General features: G+C 41.7%; 1 protein-coding gene and 1 pseudogene across 1 annotated transcript; both read left to right on the top strand.

The window, feature by feature from the left end:
* Positions 1 to 799: 799 nt before the first annotated feature.
* LOC110528251 (innate immunity activator protein) lies at positions 800 to 15,869 on the top strand. The gene is made up of 10 exons (XM_036983835.1): positions 800 to 997; positions 5,742 to 5,909; positions 7,372 to 7,505; positions 9,909 to 10,031; positions 10,314 to 10,542; positions 10,670 to 10,723; positions 10,835 to 11,117; positions 12,098 to 12,250; positions 12,506 to 13,232; positions 15,369 to 15,869. Exons 2-10 carry the CDS (start codon positions 5,855 to 5,857, stop codon positions 15,459 to 15,461), a joined length of 1,851 nt encoding a protein of 616 aa, XP_036839730.1. The 5' UTR covers positions 800 to 997; positions 5,742 to 5,854; the 3' UTR covers positions 15,462 to 15,869.
* The window catches only part of LOC110528998, a 10,836-nt pseudogene continuing 7,600 nt past the window's right edge, over positions 15,546 to 18,781 (top strand).

Raw genomic sequence — 18,781 nt, 5'->3', positions numbered from 1 at the left:
GCACTCCACCAATCAGGTCTTTATGGTAGAGTGGCCAGACGGAAGCCAATCCTCAGTAAAAAAAAAAAAAAATCACATGACAGCACTCTTGGAGTTTACCAAAAGGCACCTAAAGACTATCAGATTGAACTCTTTGGCCTGAATGCCAAGCGTCACGCTTGGAGGAAACCAGGCACCACTCAACACCTGGCCAATACTATCCCTACGGTGAAGCATGGTGGTGGCAGCATCATGCTGTGGGGTTATTTTTCAGCGGCAGGGACTGAGAGACTAGTCAGGATCGAGGGAAAAGATGAACAGGGCTAAGTACAGAGAGATTCTTGATGAAAACCTGCTCCAGAGCTCTCTGGACCTCAGACTGGGGTGACATTTCACCTTCCAACAGGACAACGACCCTAAGCACAGCCAAGACAACGCTGGAGTGGCTTCGGTACAAATTGATAATTTACTGATGAATGTTATGTTTGGAATTTGTTAAAATGAATTATCACATAAAATGTACAGACAAAATAATGAAAAGGGCTGCCTGGTAGCCTCAGTAAATAGACAGATTTGGAGTTGAACAAGTCAGTGTCTATATATATGTATATATATATATGTATATGTATATATATATATATATATATATATATATATATATATATGTATGTATATATGTATATATATGTATGTATATATATGTGTGTTTTAATTGATATTTGACTTGAACTTGTGACTGGACTTGACTTTACTTGCTCTTAGAATAGACGACTTAGTCTTGACTCGAGTCTCGACCCGTTCTACTTAGGACTGGACTTGAACCTTGTGACTCAAATAATAGTGACTTGGTACCACCTCTGCGGACCACTCCCCTTTTGAGTGTGAGTCGTCCTTCTTCTACCTTACTTCAAATCAAGGCAGTTCGCCTTTCAATCACTTCTATTCAAGTGGGAAATACGAGAATAGTATTAGTAAGGCAGTTTTCAAGAGTCGACTTTTGAACCAGATTGATGCAAATGTAAGTGCACGCTCTTTTAATGCGCTTTAACTTTACGCAAAATTCTTTCCGAGGTGTTCCGTTGAAATTATCAGAGTTTAACTATTTTTATACAGTCGAAATACTTAGGTTACGTTAAATGATTTTTAAAAAACTGGGTTGATTTTCATTCATTCTGCTGGAATCCCCTGTCCTCTATCCTTTACTAGGAGAACCTCGTTGGGATTGAAAAGAGAGCGTTTGGTGCGTAATGCCCTTTTAATGAAAATTTAACATCTTCGTTTTAGTTGACTCCGTAACCATGGCTATTGGAAGTGTGTGGGAGGTCGTGTAGACATGTTAGATTAAACAGTTTCTTGAAAGTGACGGGGGACTATTGTCTCAATTGTTATACAGTCTTTATGCTTCATGCAAGCGACCTGGGGAGATAGACCCTTGATATGCGCGGAATCAATCGTTTCCTGATTAAAGTCTACATCCGTGTTTCGTTGAAATGTTTAGGCTTTGTCTTTTGTCTTGTATACTTTATCATTTGGCTTTATAAATATTACGGAGGTTATAGTATTTTACTCATGAATACCCCATTCAGTCTCGGGTAATACATGATGCCTCTGTTCCCACGCGTCATGAGTTTTATGATAACAAAGTTTATTCCATGTTGTATATTAAGAATTCCCTCATTATAATTATCGTGCTAGCGTTTCCACAAAACCTAACGTGCCTTGCATACTATAGACATGAGATTTAAATTGAATTCCATTATAATATTTTCGCACATGCGCTAAAAGTGTATTGCCTTTGGATTCAAGCTGTTTCGGGACAATACACGCATTGTTGTCAATAAGCCTTCAGCACACAGTTGCATCAGCCAATTAAAGCCCTGCTTTTTTCTCTCTGTCAATCATTGCCCGAACTGAGATTGCAGTCTTAATGACGTGGAAGTTTCACAAACAGCTCGACAATCACAGGAAGCTCCCTAGACTGTATAGCAAGAAGTATGTGTCATACTAATACGACTGGTGCCACGTTCAAACACCAGGGAATTCGGAAATCAACGACTTCAGTGCTTCAAAACAACTGGGCAATTCCAACTCTGGAACTCAGGCCTCTTTCTAGAGCTCTGACCTGAAGATCACTGACCTCGTGATTTGACCTAATATTTTTCATTAGTTCCCAGTTATTTTAAACACAGCATTTGAACTCTGAAAAAAAAGAGGTCAAATCATGACGTCAGTGATCTTCAGGCCGGGAAGTCAGCGCTCTAGAAAGAGGACGAGTTCTCGACTTAGAATTCCAAGTTGGATGACCATGCTAAATTATTTTTCCCAGTAAAAGCTGGACTTCCCAGTTGTCTTGAACACAGCAATAGTGTATGGATCAAGGTCATGTCACCAGGATCATGTCATTCCACCAACTGGCCTCTATCTGAGGGAACCAAATCAGCTGACTTGGCTTCAAGGACATGGTCAACCAAGTTAACATTTGGTTGGAGAAACTCAGTGGACAGACTGAATCCGGCCTAAATGGCCACATGCACTCCTGAATCTCTACCAGTACAGCCAGTAGAGGACTGGCCACCCCTTGGAGCCTGGTTCCTCTAGGTTTCTTCCTAGGTTCCTGCCTTCTAGGGAGTTTTTCCCAGCCACTGCCTCTGCATTGCTTGCTCATTGGGGTTTTAGGCTGTCTGTTTGTGAAGTTGATTGATTGAAATTTGACTGAATTTAGAGCTATCTCTATTGACACTCAAGTGTATCACTTTGATCAACCTTTTTCAGTACATGGATTACTAGTAAGACAATACCAGAGAATGTTCAATTTCATCTTTATTTGTAGTGCAATTAATAACTTTCTTTATATTTGCCACTGCAAGTTGGATAGTTTTGGATATTCGGTCACTGAACAACAATCAAGCCTCATTTCCTTGCATTACAATCCATTCAGAAAGTATTCAGACCCCTTGACTTTTCACATTTTGTTACGTTACAGCCTTATTCTAAAATGGATTGAATTGTTGTTTTTTCTCATCGATCTACACACAATCTACCCATAAGGACAAAGCAAAAACACGTTTTTAGGAAGGTTTTGTGAATGTATAAAAAAATCTCATTGATATCACATTTACATAAGTATTCAGCCCCTTTACTCAGTACTTTGTTTGAACATCTTTGGCAGCGATTACAGCCTTGCATCTTCTTAGGTGTTACAAGCTTGGCACACCTGTATTTGGGGAGTTTCTCCCATTCTTCTCTGCAGATCCTCTCAAGCTCTGTCATGTTGGATGGAGAGTGTCACTGCACAGCTCTTTTCAGGTCTCTCCAGTCCGGGCTCTGGCTGGGCCACTCAAGGACATTCAGAGACTTATCAAAAGCCACTCCTGCATTGTCTTGGCTGTGTGCTTAGTGTTGTTGTCCTGTTGGAAGGTGAACCTTCTCCCCAGTCTGAGGTCCTGAGCGCTCTGGAGCAGGATTTCATCAAGGATCTTTCTGTACTTTGCACTGTTCATCTTTGCCTCGATCCTGACTAGTCTCCCAGTCCCTGCCGCTGAAAAACATCCCCACAGCATGATGCTGCCACCACCATGCTTCACCATAGTGATGGTGCCAGGTTTCCTCCAGGTGTGATTCTTGGCATTCAGGCCAAATAATTCAATCTTGGTTTCATCAGAATAGAGAATCTTGTTTCTCATGGTCTGAGAGTCCTTTAGGTGCCTTTTGGCAAACTCCAAGTGGGCTGTCATGTTTTTTTTTACTGAGGATTGGCTTTCTGTCAACATCCTGGTCCTCAAATTAAACTGGTATACTTTCCAATTTATGCTATGTTTATTCCTCTGCCAGGTTTGATCCTTTATATAGGGCAGACAGACCATTGTTGTTTTTTTTTGCAGTTTTACTTTAGTGTCGTATTGCAGGTAGGATGCATGTTTTGTTATATTTTTATTATGTACAAGCTTCCTCCTTTTCACTCTGTCATGGGGCGGCAGGGTAGCCTAGTGGTTAGAGCATTGGACTAGTAACTGGAAGGTTGCAAGTTCAAACCCCCGACCTGACAAGGTACAAATCTGTCGTTCTGCCCCTGAACAGGCAGTTAACCCACTAGGCCATCATTGAAAATAAGAATTTGTTCTTGCCTGGTTAAATAAAGGTTAAAATAACAAATGTAGGTTGGTATTGTGGAGTAACTGCAATGTTGTTGATCCATTATCAGTTTTCTTCTTTCACAGCCGTTAAACTCTAACTTTTTTAAAGTCACCATTGGCCTCCTTCCTCTCTGGTAACTGAGTAGTGACTGGGTGTGTTGATACACCATCCAAAGTGTAATTAATAACTTCACCATGCTCAAAGGGATTGTTTGCTTTTTTTTATCCACAATGGCCTTTGTGAGGCATTTAAAAACTTCCCTGTTTGTGGTTGAATCTGTGTTTTGAATTTCACCACTTGACTGAGGGACCGTACAGAGCATGACTGGGGTACAGAGATGAGGCTGTCATTCAAAAATCATGTTAAACACTATTATTGCACACAGTGAGTCCATGTAACTTATTAAGCACATTTTTACTCCTGAACGTATTTGCCATAACAAAGGGGTTGAATACTTATTGACTGAATACATTTCAGCTTTTCATTTTTAATTTGTAAAATGTCTAAAAACATAATTCCACTTTGACATTATGGGGTATTGTGTGTAGGCCAGTGACACAAAATCTCAATTTAATCTATTATAAATTCAGGCTGTAACAACAGAATGTGGAAAAAGTCAAGAGGTGTGAATACTTTCTGAAGGCACTATCAATGCTTTAAACAAAACATAATGGATGACTCCTGTTTCTACAGTTGTTTGGAGGAACAATGGACACTTGAATAAAGTCAGCCTGCATACATCAATATTCAATACAGATATTCAAAATACAGTTGATGAATTTAAACATGATTACATGAACTCATAATAAGCTTTTGACCTTTTTCGACTGCTCTACTGAATGTATCTAATGTCCTTTCCTTGGCGCTGTATTACTTGATAATTCATATTTCTGGAGGACATTAAGATATTATTCCAGACTCTTTAAGTCTGTATTTTGTTGGTAGTCTTTAAGATAGGCCTATAAAATAATAAGACTAATTGTTGTTGGACTGGCCTCTCCTCTCCTGTGTTCAGGCATTCCTCAACTTCTCTCTAAAGTAGCCAGCCCATTAGCTGCAGGCAAAACATTCACCTGATGAAGAACAGTGTGGGTCAGTGTCCCAAATTGCCCCCTACTCCTTACATACTAGAGCCCTATGGGCCCTGGTCAAAGGTACTGCACTATATAGGCTATATAGGGTGCCATTCAGGACTTATGCTGTGAGTTAAATGGTCACAGTGGGAATCCACTCTGGTTTAAACCCTGGTGAGGCTGTGCTGACAGGACATAACAGGAGGGAATGGCTCAAAGTAATGGGAAGAGTGGCCCTTTTAAGCATCATTGTTTCCTGAGCAAAGTCTCTGAGAATTTGGTTTGACTTTCATGGTTGAAGGGTTAAGTGTTTTGTTAGAAGTCTAATCACTCAATGTTGGATGGATCCCATTAACTTTGTCTAAAATTAGATATTCTAATTGTGCTGAAAAGCAACAATTTAGTACTATTTAATTGAATCACTCTCTGTAGTGTAATGAGACTGTATAGAAGTGCTCTATTTGCATGCTGACTTTAAAATGAATTTTCATGCAGATGGACAATAAAGTATATTGTATCGTTGAAGAAGATGAACATAATTGTGTATTTCTGCAGGGCATTGTGAAAGTGGACTTTCCCTTGCTGCCCCCCCCACCCCCCCACCCTCACCCCCCCCCCCCCCCCCCCCCCCCCACCCCCCACCTATGAATACCACCTGACCCACATACATGGAGGGCAAAGAAGAGATCAGTGACACAGACAGTGGCATCATTCTCCACTCTGGTAAGCATCAAGCCACAAATTCCTTTCAACTTGGATGACACTAACAGTTATTCACTATAATGGGATGCCTGTAGTGAGACATTAGTCAACATTCTTTCAAACTTGATATGCCATGGGTTGTGGCCTAGAAACCTATTTGTGTTCCAGTTATAACGAAGTAGTAAGCCAGCAAGCCACACTATTCAAAAGTGGTTTATAATCCTGTTATTTATTATTTTGTGCTCCATTTCTAAGAAAATGCAGTTGCCACTACCAATCATTTCTATATATCAGTAGCTGAGCTATTGCTGGTCACTTTCTTCACATGTAATTTAGTCACACGCTGTCTGCTTCCCACAATGGGAGATTATACATACAGACAGAATACATTTTATTGTTGGCATGTTTTCTACTGTTTATTTTCTCCTGCATGGTTGCCGTTCCGGTGCATTTACTGTGTGACCTCTTCGTTTCCGTCACACCTCCGGTGGCTTTCTCTGCTGTCTGTCAGTACAGATAATCTCTGAAAGTATGTGACACACAATGCAACTGGCCTGAAGTCATTAGTAGCCCTGTAAATGAACTCAGGTTTGTGTCCCAAATGGCATTCTACTCACTATATAGTGCACTACTTTAGGGGTGCCCTTAGGGCTGTGGTCAAAAGTAGTGCACTATGTAGGAAGTAGGGTGCCATTTGGGATGCATCCAGTTGTCAGTGGTCACTGGCAGTGCTGAGAAGACGCCTAACTGTTCCAGTAGTAGAGCAACCACATTGCTAATCGCCTTGGTTTCACTCACAGGTTGATCCTATCACACTTTCATGACAGTTTCAGTATAGATCAATAAAACAGGGCAATTTCATGGTAGCAGAGTGAGACTTTTAAAATGTATGTCAAACATAAATCAGTGATTGCAAAATTAAACAAACCATAACATTCTATGCACAAATAATACTTTTAAGTTTCCACCGAAAATGTAACAAAATGTATTTACTTACAATTTTCAGTGGGAATTTTAGTCATTCTGCATTGAGTTGTATAGTTTTAACTTTCCAATCATTGGTTTTTGTTTGACGTACATTTTAATGTGAAAAACCTGAGTCTCAGTGTCACTCTGTTACCGTGGAATTGCCCAACAGTACAAGTACAGACACTCATTATCTCTCAAAATAACCTTGTCTTGTCTACTGTAGGTGTCATCTTGGCTCATTATCTTGATTGTTGCTGCTCAGGAGTGGGCAGAAACAAGTCAGGATTGGAGCAACATTCTTGTTTGCATTTGTATTGCCACCTTTTCTCGATTTGGACACAGTTTATTCTCCCCAACCAGTTGGGTTATCTGTGGGATACAGCTGCAACCATATGAAATTGACAAGCAAGCATTACCAATTGTAAACATGCCAAAATATTGTGTCCAGCTATCTATAGCCTTGCTGTTTTCAACCCTGAGACCTTACAGTAGCCTCTTTGTCACTGTGTCCAAGGCCCTGATAGTCCTTTCACGATTATGAAGGACGTGATCACTCATACCCGGGCCGTCAAGCTCAAGCATCAGTCTCTGGAGGACCGGCTAGAGCTCTGCCTACTGGAGCTGAAGAAACTCTGCATCCGAGAGGCTGTGAGTACCCATATTTCCCCATAAGTGAAACTGTGATAGGGCAGCAGGTAGCGTAGTGGTTAGAGTGTTGGGCCAGTAACTGAAAGGTTGCTAGATCGAATCCCCGAGCTGACAAGGTAAAAATATGTCGTTCTGCCCCTGAACAAGGCAGTTAACTCACTGTTCCCTGGTAGGCTGTCATTGTAAATAAGAATTTGTTCTTAACTGACTTGCCTAGTTAAATAAAGGTTAAATAAGAAAATGTTAACAGTTACACATTATTTAGATAGATAGTAGAATAGATGGAGGAGTGATGTGATTCAAGATCTGACAAAGGCAGCGAGGCTGATACGTAAGCTTTATAAACTAAAGTGATACCAGCTGTGTGTGTGTTTTTTATATTCTTTTGAGATGTTAATCAATAATTGCCTGGCAATCAAACTACTTAGCCAATAAAGGCTGCCTAGTCTGAGCTGAAAATATTATTTGGTTTGGTGCTCCTGACCAATGAGAACACTACTGTTCCCTTCTCTTTCAGTCAGGCTGATTTGTTGGGATTTTAAGTGAGAGGCAGCCAATGGACCTTAAGTGTCCCTATTATACCACACTAGATTATATCTCCCGTATCTGTCTCAGAAACAAATTCAGCCCTAAGAATGTCACTGTGCCATCCGTCATCGTTACGAGCTATGGGGGAGCCAGTCCCCTGTTCAGCTGCTGTTGAGGGATACATTGAGTGGGTGTACCAAATGACACCCTATTCCCTATATAGTGCACTACCTTTGACCAGAGACCTATGTCGGTAATAGGGTGCCGTTTGAGACGCCGCCCAGGTCTGATCATTCTTTTCTGTTGACAATTGGGCGTGGCTCTCCTGTCGGGACTTGTCCTGTCGAGGTGTGCTGCCTAGATGGAGGCTCTGATAACTCCTCTTCCTGCTCTCAGGAACACGACAGCAGCTGAGATCATGAACAACACTATTGTCTGGGGGGGATATACACCTTTTATGTAGATTAACTCAAAACAAACATGTCTGTTCCCAAATGAAATAAATAATATGCACTATCGCACGTTCAGGTTGAATGTAGGTTTAGCTAGAGGGCAGGCCAGTTTGGTTGCATTCACTGGGCAGGTGAGGCCCTGAGAATTTGTTGTGAAAGAGTAGGATTCTATGGAAAGGCAGCATTGCGAATGATCTAAAGTGTCATTTGGGAAGCAAAGATTTTTGTACAATATTTCAAAATGAACTCAATGAGGGTTCATCAACCTGGTTGATTTGAGGGGAATGGGGACATATTACCTCTGAAGTAATAGTGGTCCTCTCATAATTTTCTTATTTTCTAACTGAGTGGGCTCAAAGTACTGGGATAGTGACCATTTTTCTTGTTTTGGCTCTGTACTCCAGAACAAGGACTATGCGGTTAAAGTGCAGACTGTCGGCTATTATTTGAGTGTATTTTCATCCATATCTTGTGAACCATTTAGAAATTACAGCACAGATTACATCAAGCTTGTTTGTTTTGGTTGTGTTTCAGATAATATTGTGCCCAATAGAAATGAATGGTAAATAATGTATTGTCATTTTGGAGTCACATTTATGTAAAGGAGAATATAATATGTTTCCAAACACGTCTACATTAATATGGATGCTACCATGATTACGGATAGTCCTGAATAAATTGTGAATAATAATGAGTGAGAAAGTTACATACGCTCTAATATCATACTCCCAAGACCTCTCACCATTACAATAACAGGGGAGGTTAGCATTTTCGGGGGGTTATGATATTTGTGCGTCCAACCTTCTCACTCATCATTATTCATGATTCATTCAGGATGATCCGTAATCATGGTAGCATCCACATGAATATAGAAGTCTTTAGAAACATTCTTATTTACAATAAAAGTGACTGCAAAACGACCCAATACATTATTTACCATTTAATTTATTTTGGGCACAAAATAATCTGAAACATAACCAAAACAAACAGCAAATGCATCCAACAGATTTGTAGACTCACAAGCTTGACATAATTATTTTGTGCTAGGAATATGTGACCAAATTCTAAACTTTTGACTACTTTAATAAACACAAGTGAATTTGTTCCAATACTTTTGGTCCCCTAAAATTGGGGGACTAGGTACAAAAAGTGCTGTAATTTCTAAACAGTTTACTTGATATGGATGACAATACCCTCAAATTTAAAGCTGACAGTCTGCACTTTAATAACCTCACTGGATTTAAAATGATACAATGCCTACGTGCTGGAATCCAGAGCCAAAACAACAAAACGTGTCACTGTCCCAATACCGTTGGAGTACACTGTATATTAACATACAGCACATGATTTGTTGTGTTGCATTAAAATAATATGATTCAACACATTTTACTTAAATCTGGTGCCTTCTTTCCATGTCATATAGGAGCTAACTGGTCGGCTGTCTGCAGATTACCCAGTGTTGCCTGGGGAGAAGCCGCATCAAATTCGCCAACGCATCGGAGCGGCCTTCAAACAAGACGAGCAGAGCATCTCACAGGGAGCAGCGGTAAAGAGCCTGACAGGGGTTGGACATGGACACTATTGTCATTTACACTGACTCTCCCTTTAACAGTGGTTGTAAAGCCCCACACACAGGTGTACTTAATACTGAAGGCCACTCCTGTGGTTCCCCTTAGGGAAAAAATACATTTCTCAATTCAACCCATCGCCCTACCTTCCTTGACACCAATCGTCATTAGTCAGGCTTCTGTCATTGTAAGAGCCAGGAAGAGATATTTGATGTTCAACCACTCACTTCTGCCCAACGTCCTTTTTTTGCTTCTTGTAGGACTCAGAGCTGAACTCTGTGGAAGCTGAGTTATCTCTTCAGCTGCAGATATACAAAGCGGCCCGAAGACTGTGCCATGAGGAACACCTCAGCAAGGCGCAGAAGACAAGCCGGTTACAGCAGTGCAAGCGTGAGGAGAAGAAAGTCAAACAACTGCAGACAGCATTTCAGCTGCACCTACAGCACGGGCGGTCTTCACCACGGCCAGGCTGCATCAGCACACAAAGAGGTGAGTGACGATCTACTGGCCGACTAATAAAACAACATTAACATCTCTCCTCTCTGATCTGAGAGGTATGTAATTCCAGTGCCATTCCGTGGATTAATACGGTTGTTTGCTTTGGTTTTGTTTCCAGATCAGGGCACTTCTGATGATAGCTCTCTGTCCGATTCGGCGCTGCTCGATGAAGGTTAGAGCGTTACTAGGCAAAAATGACTCTTGTGAAAGTTGTATAGATAAACATGCTCTGACAATAGCACCAGAGTACTGTCTTAACTTCATTATTTATATTTTTCTCCAGAAAAGCTGATCAGTCAGTCATCTCAACCATCCTTGGAGGCCCCTCACCCAGGAGGACCAGCAGACCCTCCCCAGCCCCCCCCAGACCCCTCACACCTCCCTGGGCCTAGCCCCCACAAGCCAGCCCATACTACTCCAACTCTGGAGGAGTTACAGTCCAGCTTCAACACCAACCTGGAATTGGAGGCCCCTCCCATCGAGCACTCCCCTTGGACTGAGTCCAGTCTGGACCAGCCTTACCAGAAAACCAAGAACAAGTCACACTCTTGTAGCAGCAAGTCAAGGTAAAGGCCAAGGGAGAACCCAGCGTACCTCCTGTAATCAACGCTACCCTTGAATTTATTGTACAGGAAAGCCCAAGAATAGCCATAACGGAAGCCTCACGGGTTGGTGAAACCTCTTATACACAAGCCATTATGTAGCCTCATGTAAGATTGCCTTGACCTTTTGAATTGATGCATTTGTAGTGCTCTAAGCTTCATAGTTGAACTCAAATGCAGAGTATACCAAACATTAGGAACACCTGCCTAATATTGAGTTGCATTTATTCGGGGCAGGGACTCTACAATGTGTCAAGTGTTCCACAGGGATGCTGGCCCATGTTGACGTCAATGCTTCCCATAGTTGTCGAGTTGGCTGGATGTCCTTTTGACAAACTGGTGCACCTGGCAGCTACTACCGTACCCCATTCAAATGCACTTAAATCTTTTGTCTTGTCCATTCACCCTCTGAATGGCGCACATACACAATCCATGTCTAAATTGTCTCGAGGCTTAAAAATCATTCTCTAACCTGTCTCCTCCCCTTCAACTACACTGGTTGAAGTGGATTTAGCCAGTGACATTAATAAGGGATCAGAGCTTTCAACTGGTCAGTCTGTCATGGAAAAGTTAGTGTTCTTAATATTTTGTATCCTCAGTGTATACAAAATACGCTTTGGCAGCACTTCTCTGCAACTTAAACTCCATTTGATATTTAAAAAATGAGTTCCTTTTGAAGTGGTTTTGCTAAAGTAGGTATTAAGGTGTACCTTGTTATTTCGGGGAGGATACTCTGGAACATTCTGATTCAGTCACAACTTGTCTTTGAGTGGCAGCGCAAATAGACTGAGATAAGGGCACATGGAACAGGTTTAAGCATGGAAAGCACATCCACTCATTTGGCCCCTTCATGGCCTGTTTTCCATCTGAATGATAACATCTTCAGGGTTTAGTCATTAACCCACTTATCTCTCCTTCCTGTCCATGTTACCTTTCTGCAATAGTCCAGCCGTGACCCCTGTGTTGCCTCCAGTGGAAGCCTGTTATGAAGACACTGCTCTGCCCCTGCAGTTCTCCCATCTCAGACTGTGCCCAATCCAGTCAAACAGCGCCCCCTCCACCCCAGAGATGCACCTTCGCCGTCAGTTTTCTCTCAGGTCAGCACATTTTTAAACTTTTTTAAAAACATTTTGGTATTTTAGCAGACCCTCTTATAGAGCAACTTAGTCAGTTCATTCAAATAAGGTAGGTAAGACAACCCCATATCACAGTCACATAGCACCATTGTATATTTCATCCACACTGTCACCACACTGCTTAAATCTTGGAACTGTCTCACTTTATCTTACAAATGATTTTCATTTTGTACGGTTTTGGCCTAGTTTGTAATGCTTCTTTGTGATATTTTACAGGCTTCCCAACAGTGAGCCTCCGTTGAACCTGGATAAGGACCGGGGTCGTACCCGTGTTCCCAGGAGGCTACTGACGGAATACGTGGTAATGTCTCCAGGCGAGTCCCCCGTCCAGAGGGGAGGCTACAGAAACCACATTTACCACTCCAGCTCTGAGACTAAGGACAGTAACTCTGAACACTCTGCCCCATCCTATACTAGCTCCCTGTGTCGTGAGATGCCCTGTGACCTGCCATGGCAGTGTCAGCCCACCTATAGGTACCAGTCCAGCCCCAACGACAATCATGGACCAATGGCCTACCCCCCAGGCCCCGGCTTCTACCAAAATCACCAGCATCAGTCCACCCCCAGCTTCCACAGAGGTTACTATGACCACGGGATGGTCTACCCTTCAGAGATGGACATGGCCAGGCTGTATCACGGCCCTCCGCCCCCCTGTCACTCCAGCCGATATGAGCACTGGTATGAGGAGGCCCCTGTGCACCCCCAGCGGGCTCTCAAGTCCCTTTCCCCCCACGTCAGACTGTCCCGCGCCCCCTCACTCAGAGAGTGCCCCCACCACCCCTCCAGAGGCTTCCCCCGGCAGGTGGTAAACGAGGAGCTCAAGTCATGGCACCAGCGCAACCAGTTCAGACCTCACTCCCTCGACCGACAGACTGCGATCAGGTTGAGGAACGTACCTGGCTGCGAGTCACCTCTCTCCCACCACCACAAGTACCCTGAACAGGTAAACAGCCACGACAGCACTTCACTCACTACATGATTACAATGTAGTTGCCCAATCTTAAATTATTGCCTTTGTGGAGTTACTGTCAGCCCCACCGTAATAATGAATATCACTGGAGTATAAAAATGTTTATTTATCCTTATTTTACCACGTAAGTAGACAGAGAACACATAATCATTTACAGCAACAACGTGGGGAATAGTTACAGGGAAGAATGAGCCTGGGGATGATGGTCAGATTGGTAATTTAGCCAGGACACCACGGTCCCTAATCTTTGATAAGTGCCATGGGCTCTTTACTGACAACAGAGAGTCAGGACACCCATTAAACATTCCATCCAAAAGATGGCACCCTACACAGGGCAATGTCCCCAATCATTGCCCTGGGGCATTGGGATATTTAGACCAGAGGAAAGGGTGCCTCCTACTGGCCCTCCAACACCACTTCCAGCAGTATCTGGTCTCCCATCCAGGGACCAACCAGGACCAACCCTGCTTAGCTTCAGAAGCTTGTGCCATATCTAAATACAGTTACTTACAAGCCAACTTACTTTGTGTTCTACTGAACTGTGTGAGTTTGGCAATCACACCTGACACACAAACAAGTATTACACAAACAAGTATTACCTCCAGTATTACCTCCATGAACTAGTAAGCACACTATGACAAAAGGAGTCATTGGACAAAACGCAACTGTTCAATGATCCTTGTTTCAGCTCGTTTTATGACTTCCAATGGTTGTTTTGAATTGTTCAGGAACCACTGTTCACACAATATCATTTTTTTCTGGTCCCATTGTCCAAGGGCAATATTCACGCTCACTAAATTGCATTGAGAGAGAGAAACCATGATAAATCAAAATCACATTTATTTATATAGCCCTTCGTACATCAGCTGATATCTCAAAGTGCTGTACCGAATCCCAACCTAAAACCCCAAACAGCAAGCAATGCAGTTATAGAAGCATGATACACTTTGTGTTCATCCCAAATGGCACCCTATTCCCTACATAGTGCACTACTTTTGGCCAGAGTGCTATGGGCCCGGGTAAAATAAATGATGCACTATATAGGGAATAGAGAGCCATTTGGGACATACACGGTTTTCCAGTCCCACCCCATGGCCTCCTTACTGCTGTTTTGTCAGCCTCACAGATAACTCGCACACTGTGCGTCATAAAACGCTGCGAATGACCCTGAGTTTCGCTTCAGGACAAAGCCTATTTCGTTACATACTTTATCTATCTAAAATTAACCTCAAAATGCCTGATTTAAGAACTGACACTTATATTAACTACAATTATTTGTCATCTTTTGAGCTGATACAGTTTAAGAAGATCTATGGAGGCAATGTGATCTTGAGACATTGAAATGGTTATAATATGAGAGGAAATTGGTATCCTGAGATTTTCTCTCCAGAGGGCAAGGCATGGGAAAGGTCTTGCGTAAGTGTAAAACCCAGGTGCCACATTCCTGTATCGTTTTACTGTCTTTACTCTTCAGCGACGATTTATATCGCATGGTAATACCGCTGTAGTACAGTAGTGGATCTAATATTTCTCAGTAGCTTTTGGGTTGAATATTTCTCAGTAGTAGTGGTGACTATTCTATATTCGAGGGGAGGTTCTGATCCCAGAAAGTAAATCACGCAATGTCACTGAGTCACAGTGTGGTTCACTGTAAAGAAAAACACCACACCTTGTTGTGGATCAGCTGCTAAAAACATAATGGCTGAACTCAAATTAGGTTTGATTTGGTTTGAACGTTTATGCCCTTCTCATTATGGAGCTCTAAATGGTGAAGTTATACCACACCGTGCTATGTACTGTACTTCCTTTAACATCACATTTGTGTCTCCAACTTCCTTGTGTTGTGAGAACTGAGTAATATAGCAGCTGAGGGCATGGTCTCTGCTGTCACTCCTGGCCCAGAAGGGTTGCAGGGAACCACAAGCAGAAACATCATTGTGCTTGTAGGCACGGATCTACTTTGTTGCCTTCTTTCCATACTGTGACCTTCCAATAATGTTGTTGCTAGTGATAGTATAAGTAAGTATAACTCTGTTAGTACTGACTTGGTAGACTTGACAAACCAGACATTGAAATAAATGTTCCCTGTTTTTGTTATTATGCCTGCAGGCTCCCCAGAGACGGGTCCTCCAGAAGGCAGCGGATGGGACCCCGGAGCAGTGGTTTGTGGGTGACGAGTCAGAGCTCATCAGTCAGGTGTAGGATTAGGGAGAGGGCACCAAGTGCCACACCCTCTCTGGAACACTAACCTCTGCCCCCAGTCCACAAAGCCCTATTTATTCATTAATGTATTACACTAATGGACCTGGTGCAGATATGAGATGAGGGAGACCGGGCATAATATGAAAGAGGGCCTGAGGCTTTATACCATTGACCTCAACATGTTACCTGGGCAACAACAAATGATCAACTTAAGGCAGGAAGTAACAGACCACAATGCTAAAATAGTGCCGCCCTTTTTACTGTGAAAGAGCTACTGTTTTGAATTAATTCATAGTTAGCTTTATTTTGTACGGATCTGTTTAGTACTATGAAAAATGTTTCTAAACTGTTTTTCTAAAAGAAAATATTTCTCTGTAGAAGTTAATAAATAAAGATTTATACTGTTAATCCTGTCAGTGTCATTCTGTTATGAATGTAATTTTCTTCAGAATTGAGAATTCAATTCCAACAGGAATGTGGACCAGTCTTTTGTTTCATAGGATCAGAATAAGTACCTGTGTTATTTTTGTCATCAATCGACCATTCAGCATTGAAGATGCACTATCCTTTATCAATTTACTATTTACCTGGCAAACATTTAGAGCAAAAAGCTAATTGAATGGCAACTGAGTTCAACTGATGCCTTTATTTCTTACCTTTTGCCACCTGGTTGTGGAAGTTAATTACACCATTGATAAACCATTTTATTATGCATATGAATACACTTTCTGTGCATAGATATATGATACTTAAGTTGTACCAATTTACTATGGATGTCACATTGAACAATGCCACAAAACATATGTAATTCTCTCATATTCCACGTATCCGATGAATGATATTAATAGTTGTACTGATCTGTAATCAGGTTCTGGCTTTTTTTTGTTTACATAAGATAGTAATTTAGCTGGCTGGCTAAAACTGGCACTTATACAGTAATGTTGATTTAATGTGCACAGTTCCTGTAAAACTACCTTTCATAAATGTAAGTATTTGTTTCAATAAATAAAGTTCATATCTCTGAATCTCTTCTGAAATGTATCCATGTTACATGCCAACTCATGATTGGACCTCTCATTTAGAGGTTCCCGAGTTGTGCAGCGGCTTTTGGGTTTGGCCGGGATAGGCCGTCATTGTAAATACGAATTTGTTCTTAAAAAACTGACTTGCCTAGTTAAAGGTTATTAAAAACAAAAGTGGCACTTTTGCGCAGTAAATCCAAATCCAAAACAACCGTTTTTACAGCTGCAAGTTGTTTTTTTCACTGCATCGGAAGTTAGACGCGGCGACAGCTAATAGTTTAGGTCCACAATTATACTTATTTTTATACTTATTTTTACCCCCCAAAATAAATATTATATACACTGCCTTCGGAAAGTATTCAGACCCCATGACTAGCCAAATTGTGTTACTTAACAGACTTATTCTAAAAAAAAAAATGTTTAAAAATTTTTTTTTTTTAAAGAATCTTCAGCACTCTATACCCCATAATGACAAAGCGAAAACAGATCTCAATTTTTTTTGCAAATGTATTAAAAATAAAACAACAGATAACTTTTATATACATGCGAATTCAGACCTTTTGCTATGAAACTCGAAATTAAGCTCAGGTGCATTCTGTTTCCATTGATCATCATTGAGATGTTTCTACAACTTAATAGGAGTCCACTTGTAGTAAATTCAGTTGATTGGACATGATCTGGAAAGGCACACACCTGTCTATATAAGGTCCCACAGTTGACAGTGCATGTCAGAGCAAAACCCAAGCCATGAAGTTGAAGGAATTGTCTATAGAGTGCCGAGAAAGGATTGTGTCGAGGCATAGATCTGGGGAAGGGTAGGTAAACATTTCTGCAGCATTGAAGGTCCCTAAAAACACAGTGGCCTCCATCAACACTCTTCCTAGAGTTTGGAACAACCAAGGCTCTTCCTAGAGCTGGCCGCATGGCCAAACTGAGCAATCGGGGGAGAAGGGTCTTGGTCAGGGAAGTGACCAAGATACCCATGTTCACTCTGACAGAGCTCTAGAGTTCCTCTGTGGAGATAGGAGAAACTTTCAGAAGAACGATCATCTCTGCTGCACTCCACCAATCAGGCCACTCCTCAGTAAAAGGCACATGACAGCCCTCTTGGAGTTTACCAAAAGGCACCAAAAGACTCTCAGACCATGAGAAACAAGATTCTCTGATCTGATGAAACCAAGATTGAACTCTTTGTCCTGAATGCCAAGCGTCACGTCTGGAGGAAACCTGGCACCATCCCTATGGTGAAGCATGGTGGCGGCAGCATCATGCTGTGGGGATGTTTTTCAGCGGCAGGGACTGGGAGACTAGTCAAGATTGAGGCAAAGATGAACTGAGGAAAGTACAGAGAGATCCTTCATGAAAACCTGCTCCGGAGCGCTCAGAACCTCAGACTGGGGCGAAGGTTCAGCTTCGAACAGGACAACTACCCTAAGCACACAGCCAAGACAGTGCAGGAGTGCCTTCGGGACAGGTCTCTGAATGTCCTTGAATGGCCCAGCCAGAGCCCGGACTTGAACCCTGTCGAACATCTCTGGAGAGACCTGAAAATAGCTGTGCAGCGTTCACTCCCCATCCTACCTGACAGAGCTTGAGAGGATCTTCAGAGAAGAATGGGAGAAACTCCCCAAATAAGGGTGTGCCAATCTTGTATCGTCATATACCCAAGAAGACTCGAGGCTGTAATCACTGCCAAAGGTGCTTCAACAATGTACTGAATAAGGATCTGAATTCTTATGTAAATGTGAAATTTCAGTTTTTTTATAATTTAGCACAAATTTCTAAACCTGTTTTTGCTTTGTCATTATGGGGTATTGTGTGTTGATTGATGAGTGAAAACAACTATTTAATACATTTTAGAATATGGCTGTAACCGAAAAAGTAAAGGGGTCTGAAAACTTCTGAAGGCTGTGTATGTGTGTGTGTGTGTATATATATATATTATTTTCAATGTTATGAATATCGCTAGCAACAACAGAATACATTATAAATTACATACATACTGTAGAAAAGAGGGGAATATATTCTTTCAACTTTATTTCTCAACTCCTAATATTGATCAAATTACACTGAGTGGAATATCTGACATTGGCTTTAAGCATTCTTGACTTGGACATTCATTTTTGCCAACACACGGCTAACCTTTGTTTAAACAGCTGCTCTTAGCTAAAATGTTTTTGGAGTTACCTTTTTGAAGCTAATCATTTGTGTTAGTTTACACTTCCTCCTCCAATTTATAATGAAGGTCAAAATAATGAAAACTATCTAACAAATATATTCATTGGGATGTTGATTACT

This window comes from Oncorhynchus mykiss, chromosome 7 (genome assembly GCF_013265735.2).
Source record: "Oncorhynchus mykiss isolate Arlee chromosome 7, USDA_OmykA_1.1, whole genome shotgun sequence".
Classification (NCBI taxonomy): domain Eukaryota; kingdom Metazoa; phylum Chordata; class Actinopteri; order Salmoniformes; family Salmonidae; genus Oncorhynchus; species Oncorhynchus mykiss.
The sequence above is the reverse complement of the archived record's forward strand: the minus strand, read 5'-3'. Positions and strand labels throughout refer to the sequence as shown.